The 9,602-nt window shown below is 33.7% G+C and overlaps 1 protein-coding gene across 1 annotated transcript; it reads left to right on the forward strand.

The window, feature by feature from the left end:
• Positions 1-3,467: 3,467 nt before the first annotated feature.
• On the forward strand, positions 3,468-4,686 carry LOC140803190 (alkylated DNA repair protein ALKBH6 homolog). Its single transcript, XM_073158916.1, has 4 exons — positions 3,468-3,631; positions 3,870-4,113; positions 4,195-4,241; positions 4,307-4,686. Exons 1-4 carry the CDS (start codon positions 3,629-3,631, stop codon positions 4,490-4,492), a joined length of 480 nt encoding a protein of 159 aa, XP_073015017.1. The 5' UTR covers positions 3,468-3,628; the 3' UTR covers positions 4,493-4,686.
• The last annotated feature ends 4,916 nt before the right edge of the window (positions 4,687-9,602 follow it).

The following is a 9,602-nucleotide window of genomic DNA, read 5'->3' on the forward strand; positions in this document are numbered from 1 at the left end:
TTTTCTTATGTAATTTTTCTATTTCGATTAATGAAATTTCAGTTTTCATTAATTGGGGTTTGAGTTCATAACAGATACCAAGTTAAAGCAATCCCATCCCTCCATGATATTAGAAAAGAATACTATACCCCCACCTTATTTTACACTTGGGAAGTAATTGTTTTTTCCTGATGTTGTTAGCCAATTAGGTAGATGACGCAGCAGTTAATGTAGTGGTTGCATGGTATAACATGAGAACATAATTACATGCAAGCTGCATTGTGCCTTGATGTACTGACATATTATTTCATAAAGGTCCTAAAACGATACTTGACTTCAAATTTGTGTGTCCAGAAGAGCTCTGTAAAGGCCTAAAATTTCGTGTTTGAAAATTTGCGGAAAAATAAAAAATTTTCTTTTTAAATAATTAAAATGTCTCATTCATAAAATAAACTGATATATAAAGTTTAATGTTCAAAGTGGCAGCGGAAGAAATTATTGTTTTCAAAATAACAATTTGAAATAATCCAACAACGATAAAAATGTTTGATCATAAAAACGCAAAATGCTGAAAATGAGGTCCTCGGGTTCCACTACAGCCGACCCAAGCTAGCTCACTGGTCCCCACCCTCGGTCTCGACCTCATCAGTACCTACAACATTCAAGTCTAGTGAGTCTAAAGACTCAGCATGCATATATCGTATTACAAGTAAATAAATAATAAAATCGCATGCAAAGTGAAAATAACATGTCGTGAAGCATAACGTAAAATATCGTGTCATGAATAATTATAATACGTGCATAACTGAACTGAAAATCATAAGTGATCTGTTTGCTCGATAGAGCCCTGAAATAAGATAACATGTCATAATTTTGTTGAGATTATGTTCTACGCAAGTGGCCCATGAACTGAACCGAACTGAACTGAATCGCCTGATCAGACTAAACCACAGTATACTAGGCGGTAGAGATCATCACAACCCTTGGACTGGATATCCAACTGACGACCGGGTGAAGTAATAATCCCATAATAAGCTGCTATCCCATGAAGTACAGTGGCTACAAGCAATATTGCATAAATCTCAAAAATGAATATTTACATTTTATGCACGTAATATAATTAAATAACATTATTAAATATCCTGTATAAATTTTACCAAATGGGTTGGATCGTTCCCAGGCTCGCTGCGACTTAAATCTAACATGAAAAATATGAAAATGATTTATTTGACCATACTATGTAATTAAATCCGAAAACGCGACAATTACGCCCAACGACTTCGTATTTAATCATGACTCCGTACCAACCCGGACCAACACCGAACCATCATATAGTCATGATTAAAATACGCCTAAAATGATGAAATAATGCTCCTAAATTTACAGTACTCGAAATTTAGTGAATGGAGGCTAAACACGTGAAACGCTCTTTCGAGAGTCATTTTGGCACATTGCACCGTAAATTCTCGTACGACCTCTAAAATGATCCGAATCACGAACGGCAAAAAACATGACCTTTCTAACTCGATGAGGCACTGTCCAGTCCAAGGCCATTGGCTAAAAGCCAACCAAGAACCCGGAACACGCCTCTGAACCGCGACGTCACTTGCTGTCAAAATACAGCAGCAGCGCCTTTGATTACTTGCGTCGTTTTCGAGACTACCGGCCATTGGGGCTTGAACCACCGACCAGAGCCTCTTCCCAACATTCTAAGGAGTGGCTCGGACCATGGCTAAGGGCAAAGGCTAGCCACAACCCCAGGAAAACCGTAGGACAACCCGAAACTTCCACCCGAGGAACCATGCTGCGTGCGTGGGGAGTATGACTGAACTTGCTGTCTTATTTCATTCCAGTGGCCATGTGATCGACCATGGCTTGATCTAGACATGATGAGGTCTTGTATGAATCATGGCTAAAGGCTAATAGCCAACCAAGATCTACCCAACCTCATAAAAACCGAAACCAACTCACACGAAGGAGAACAGAAAAATGAAACCGAGGGACACTTGTGTTGTTTCTGTCCAAACGACTTGGGACATGGCTCAAGCCACTTAGAGCCGACTTGACCACGTCCTATACTTGCTAGGGAAGGGTCCTAGCCATGGCTACTGGCCCTAGGCCAGCCATGACTCGAACTCTACCCCAAACAAGCCAATGACAGTAAATGAAACCCAACTATGACACTTGTTTCTTGCTTGTTGTTTGGAGCATCTAACTCACGGTTTTGGGGCTTGGACCCTTGATCAAACTTGACCCTAACACACCCTAGAACATGACCATAAGCAGCCTTGGGAGCCTGGAATCGAACCACACCCTTAAATCATCAAAATCATGCAACCCGTGAAGCATAAAAATGGAGAAAAAGCTGTGCAGAATTTTTGTAAGATGTTGCTGTCATATTTCGGTTTTGCTGTTAAAATCATGAACATGAGATGTTTAAAAATACTTATAGGACTTGATTGAAGAGCAATGAATAATATAAACATGCCTTGGATTTGTTTCAAACGAAAACAAATCAATACGACGACGCGGTGCAGGGGAGACGGAGTTTTTTCTTTCTCACTTAATTCTCTTGCTGTTTCACGATTTAGCTGCCGGTTTACACACGGTTCTTGCTGTTGTTTTGTTCTGAGATTTCGAATAAGAGGAGGGGAAAAGATACTCAGAAATGAATGGGGGACTACTAGGAAAAATAAAAGGGGTAATGCTATGTAATAAGATGGAAGGTGCAAGTCTTGGGATTGATTGGCAATTCAAATGCCCCTTCCTTCTTGCTGTACGTGAACTATGGGTGGATAGGCTAGGATGGTGGTTTGATTAGGAGCATAACGGTGCTTAAATTATCACTAATTGATGGGTTAAACGAGAGGAAATTATTTATTCCATGAAGGGCCAATCAAGGGTGACTAGGATGAAGTATTGCTAATCATAAATGTTGATTCATGGGGTGGCCGAACTTGCTGGGAAATTCCAAGGAAATTTGTTGATAAATTCATGGATTTTAAAGGTTTAGGGTTTTTAACATCCAATATATATTTTAGTGACTTAATACATTAAATTAGGATAAAGTTTTCATGCAAGGCATAGTTGGTCTTAAAACGAATTACTAAAATGTTAGGTTTTAATTTCTTAAATAAAATAGGTCTAGATTAATTTATCTCAATTGGTTACCCATTTTAATTTAGGCTTTTAATTAATTATTAAACATAAAAGAATTAGTTAATAACTTAAATCTAATTAATTAAATAAAATCCTAAAACCTTCTTTATTAAAATTTAGGAATATTTTCCTATTAATAATCTTATCTCCAATCTCCAAACTCCGATCCGGTCTCGCGTAATTAACTGAAAAGGTAACACTAAACTTCTGTATAAAATAAATAATCATGACTCAATAAATTTAAAAGAATGAATTTAAAATCTTCATGCATTAAAAAAAAATTCATTTTAATTTAAATAATAGTAATTATGCATGACTTATACGTAGTCTGATTTAACGGGTTCTACAAGCTCAGCATTGAATCTTTCTATTTGTTGCAGTGCCACCTTGGCTAGAACACGTTACTCATAGGATCTATGCAGAATCAAAGCTTTTTCCGTCAGCAATCAATCATGTGCTTATCAATGAATATCTTTCTGATCAAGGAATAATGGTTGGTCCTGGAATTGCAAGATTAATTATTCAACTATATTTTATTCAGTGTTTTGTTATAAAGTTTATAGTTCTGACTTCTGCAGTTGTATTTTTCTTCCCTATTTTGTTGTACCATCAGTTTTTCTTTTGTAGTTTTACAAGAGAGGAAAAAGTATAGAACTTCTTCCTTTTTTAATATTTTTTTTCCAGTCGATAACTTTAATTGCACTTGGTCACATTTTGATTTCGCCAAGCAGCCACACCAGGATGGACCTGCTTATGTACCTGTGGTGGCAATTTTGTCTCTTGGATCACCTGTTATTATGAACTTTACTCCCCATCAAAGTTTTAAAAATGCTGGAGGGATGACGGGCATCAATAATGATACAATTTCTGAATCAGCACCTTCGCATGTGAATGAATCATTGAGTGAACATCGTCCGTTTTCTGTAGCACTAATGTCGCGCAGCTTGCTGATATTTAAAGATGCGGCATACTCAGGTTGATACTCGTTTAAGATTTTTACATAGGTAAACTCGCTCTGTTGGGTTTGGTTGGCACTGATATTCTAGTCCCTTCCAGATTACTTGCATGGCATAGAAGATAGTGAACTGCAGCGATATGACGAGGTAAGATAATCAAATGAAGCACATCATCACATTTCTACATCTGTAACGTCTTTCATGTTTTCTAGGCTATCAATGTCAATAACGCTCTTCTAGGCGATGGACAAATTCCGGCCATCTCCGATTTGAAGATTGTAAGTAGCAGCAGCGAATATGGAGGAGGCACCATCATTCACAGGACTGGTACGAGAATTTCTCTGACGTGCCGAGTAGTGTTGAAAGTCCATAAAACTTTGGTAAAACTTAAGATATAGATCAACAGATAAATTATAATGGGCTTCTATGATCAACACTCGATTTATGGATGGAAATATTGATAGGAGTACCAAGGTTATTAAATGGTGTGATATTATAAGTGTGTTGTGTTTTTGGCTAAGAATGTGAAACTTTGGTTTGGATTAGGGGTGTCAATGAACCGAATAAAGCTATCAACAAATTTTAAGGCTTAGCTCGAAAAAAATTCAAAAAAGTTTGAGTTCGGCTTGAACTTGATAATCTTGGGCACGAAAGAAATATTCTTTGACCTGGTTTTTGGCTCAAAAAGGTTGTGAATCAGATTCGTTTATATCAGGCTTGCGATTGGTTTATACCCTAATTTGGACAAGTAATATTTGAAACTTTCATATTTTCTAAATGCTTATAATTTATTATTTTATATTTAATCAAAATTTCACCATACCATGTTACCATAAATACTACTGATTATTATAGGATTCTATTTTTTCTTCCACGTAGGTATTTTAGTTTATTTTATCCTACTTATGTGGGCATGGTTCCTATGATAGGATGGATGGTCAAGATTTGACTATGCATATATAAGACTCATTTTTTTAAAAAAAAAATTGTATATGTGGCAAGATTGTACCCGTTGAAATAAAGTGGGTAGGATCTCATCTACTAGGTATTATGATATAATTCTTATTATATATCAACTCAGCAACATATTGTTACGGATTGCCTCTTCATATTTTTTAAGCTTCAAATTTCTTGCTATTTCTCTACGTTCGGGGGGTGATCATGGATTCTAACCGAACTAAATCAAATTTATCGTTCCAATAAAGAGCAAGTCGAACCATTAAAAATTAATAACCAAACTAAACCTAAATTCTCGACTGGGGTTCAAAATAATTTTGATGATCAATTTTAAACTTTGATTTTTTTTCATATGAAATATTTTGATTATTTTTAAAATTTTAAACTAGCTATAATAAATAAGAAAATATCAACACACATAAATATTTAAATTATTTAATGACAATAGCATTACAAAATTAACATAACAAATAAATATCGTCAAAATATATTTTAGCTTTAAAAAATTAAACTTACGTTAAGTTTTCAACAAAATTGATTATATACTTTTTTACATGTAAATAATTATGTTTGATTTTTATTTTTTTATATAAACTTTAAAATAAAGAATTAAAATACTATCATTTCGAAATGTCATCTCAACAAGAAACATGGCTAAATTATAAGAAAATGTCACATTTAATCGTGAAAAGACTATTACAATTCTTGAAACCGTCTCACAAGAGACATAATCTATAAGTATATAATTTGAATACGTCAATGGTAAAAGTTGTTTTGTTATCACGAAAACAAATATGTTATGTTAAATTTCCAATTATCCTAGAATAACTTTTGTAATATTATACACTTTATTTTTGTATTCTAAGGATAACCGACTTAACCAAAGAAGTATTCGGTATATAAGAGGTGCAAAACTGAAATTTCAAATGCAACAAATGCTAGAACAATGCATGAACATAACCATTTGATCATCATCCAACTGTTATGATCGTACCTATTCTTGAATCATCACACTCTTTCTGTAATGTCTCGAAAATTAGAGATCTACGTAAACCACATGTATGCAAGTTATTAAATTTTTTTGGTATTTTATTAAATTCTTTTAAAAGATTAAATGCATGTTTATTTCATTAATTTGTGTTTTAATTAATGGTTTATGTTGAAAACTAAATTTCGGTTGTTTGACAAACTAAGTGCTTCAATCAATTGGATTAACTGATCAAGAAGTTTGAAAGTAACTGAACAAATACTCAAACTGACAGTTGCCTATAATTGAAGATTAATGCGCAGATTAACAAACGCAACTGAACCAGCTGAACTGAACTTACGATGACAACTGACAGATAAGTTGGAACTGGTCAGTTGCTACATTCAGTTGTGAGCTTATCAGCTATTACATATCAGCCGATCCTTTAGCTGTGATGTCTCGAAAATTAGAAGTCCACATGAACCTCGTGAGTGCAAGTTTTTAAATTTCTTATGTATTTTATTAAATGATTTTAATGTATGCTTTCATTTAATTTATGAAATTTATTATTTTAATTATTTATGTTTATTTAATGTATGTTAACATGTTTATTGAGTTTTATGTTTCAGACGATTATTCGAGGCGAGATCGAGGAAAGGAGATCGGGACGATTTTTAGTAAATTTTAATGTGGTATTTTATTTTAAGTTAGGTATGAGACATTTTAAATGATTTATGAAGTGTTAATATTTTTAAAAACCTAATATAAATATTAAGTTATTTTAGGAGTTTAAATTTTAAAAGTTTATCAAATGTGGATTTTAGTGATTCTAATTGTGACATTTTATTTTAAGTTGAGATATGGGCAATTTAAATGATTTGTTTAGGTTTAATAATTTTAAACCTAAATCATTTAATTAGTAATTTTAAAAGTTTAAGATTTTTAAAATTAGTATTTTTGTGTGTGTTATTTTAATTGAAAAGTTTATTTTAAATTAAAGTGGGTTAGCATTTTTATTAGTATTTTATTTATTAGTTAGCACAAATGATATCTAATTAGACACACCCACACGTTTCTCCTACTTTTTTTGACTAATAGACACACACACACCTTCAATTATGCATATTACATACACACACGTATATCACATACACAAAAACAATAAACACAATTCTATTATTTTATTTGACTAAAGGAGAAGAGAATTTTGTGTTAAACTCTTTTGTCAATAATCTCCATATCACTCACACATATATTCAATTATATATATATTCATACACGTACACACACACACCTTTATTGTTAAAACAAAACACACATGTTATTACTTCTTTTGACTAAAGGGAAGAGAAGTGTTTGTTAAACTCTTCTCCATCAACCTCCATATTATTCCTCTTCTCTCCCCTTTCCTTTCAACAAGCATCGTTCCTTTCCTTTACAAATTTCCTGCAAGTTTTAGTAAGTTTTCTTTGAAGAAAATTGAGTCACGTTCGTCCCGGATCATCTTCCGCATCATTTCCGCTTCGGTATCGTCGTTACGGTATTTTAAATATCAAAAGGCACGTATATTCTGTTCTTGATGCATCGATCTTGTCATATTATGCGTTGTTGTTATTTATGCAAAAAAATTATATGTGCGATGCGTAGAAGTTTGAGCAATCACGTCTAGATCAAGTTTGAAACAATTTTGGATCACCAAATTCACGTTTTTGTTGTTCTGTAAAATAATGCGATTTTTCGGTACATATTTTGAGAAACCTTTTAATTACAAAAACGTATATCTTTTCGATACGTTCGATTTGATATAAAATTCGAGTTATTTGAATTAAAAACGAGTGAGTTATGGTGTTTTTAGTATGACTGCTATTTTTAGATCCGAAAACTCATGTTTCGCTGTTCTTTCGAAAACTGCGATTTTTCGGTACATATTTTGAGAAAAATTTTAATTACAAAAACGTAGATCTTTTTGATACGTTCGATTTGATATAAAATTCGAGTTATTTGGATTAAAAACGAGTGAGTTATGGTGTTTTTAGTATGACTGCTCAAATCGTATTTCAAGAAAGTTATGAATTTTAATATGTTCTTGAAGTTTTTATGTTGCAAGCTTTGTTGGGGATCGACGGGTGATCGTTGTTGCATATAAGAAAGTTAGTAATGATGTTTAGAGTATTTTTGAGGTTTTGATTCATGTCGTTAAGAGCTTGAATTATTAAGATGTCGTAAGAAATAAACTTTAATATAAATGACAATATTTTGGGTCGTATGAATTGTAGGGTGATTATAAAAGTTTAGTTCATTGTTATGGTGTCCTAGAATGGTCTCATAGTGATGAATCTTGATGCCTTATGTGTTAATTGGGAGAATAGACATGTCGCAAAATTTTCATAAAATAATTCGTCGAACAGAGCGGACACGGACCCGGACACGGAGGTAGGCACGGTGTCCGTGCCTTCTTATTTCATCACAACAATTTTTAAGCGCACGGACACAGACCATGATACGGACCTAGGGACGGGGTCCGTGTACCTTCAGATTTTAGGTATATTCTTTTATTATTTAAGGTTTGATTTGAGGTTTTATACCATGGTTTAATATGATGTTTTACAGGGTTATGTAATGGGAAATTATAGAATGTTCTAAGAATTTATTTAACTTGGGATTAAGCATGACATTTACGTTTAAGTTGTACAAGTTAAGTTTATGTATTCATATTAGTATGTTGCAGCAACGACCCGATTGACATCCAACGAATCCCTCAATGCAAAGTAAGTATGTATGACGTGCAAAGAAAATATTTGAAGTTTTTGAGGTATGCTAAATGTCTTGTGACCAAAAGTGAATGGGTTTGGAAGTCGGTGAACGTGGCCGAGGACCTCTCTACCCCGTTAAATTATGAACGGGTTTGAAGTTAGGATAAATTATGAACGGGGACCAATCCGCCCGTTAAATTATGAACGAGTTAGATCGTGGTTGTGAAGCGTTAAATTATGAACGTGGATCAACTGGCCTGTTAAATTATGAACAGGGATCTCATGTATGTGGCAGTGGATACGTCCCTGTCAGCCCAATACTGTGGTTTGTCTGATCAGATATTTATTATGTTATGGGTCACTTGCTTTGAAACATCCTCTACGCAAAATGATGAAGTTAAGTATGTTGAAGTATGAAATCATGTTTAAAGAAAAGTTTATGTGATGGCACGTCATATTATGTATGCATGTATGTTCAAAGTTTATGCAAAGCTCAAGTTTATGAAAGTTCAAGTTATTATGCAAGTTCAATTTTCAAAGTATGTATGTTCAAGTTCAAAGAAGTTTATGAGAGTTCAAAGTTATTATGAATGTTTAAGTTTATTAAGAGTTCAAGTTTATTACGCAATGTTTAAGTTTCAAGTATATATGTTATATTTTGAAGTTGTATGTGGTTTTATTATGTAATACTCGTTATTCCCAGTTTATACGTGCTGAGTCTTTAAACTCACTAGACTTGATCGATGTAGGTGAGTATGTTGATGAGGAGACAGGAGGTGGCGACCAAGGGGCAGGCTTGGACTGAGCGGAAGGCTAAACCCGAGGACCACT

Source organism: Primulina eburnea, chromosome 10, assembly GCF_022965805.1.
Source record: "Primulina eburnea isolate SZY01 chromosome 10, ASM2296580v1, whole genome shotgun sequence".
In the NCBI taxonomy this organism is placed as follows: domain Eukaryota; kingdom Viridiplantae; phylum Streptophyta; class Magnoliopsida; order Lamiales; family Gesneriaceae; genus Primulina; species Primulina eburnea.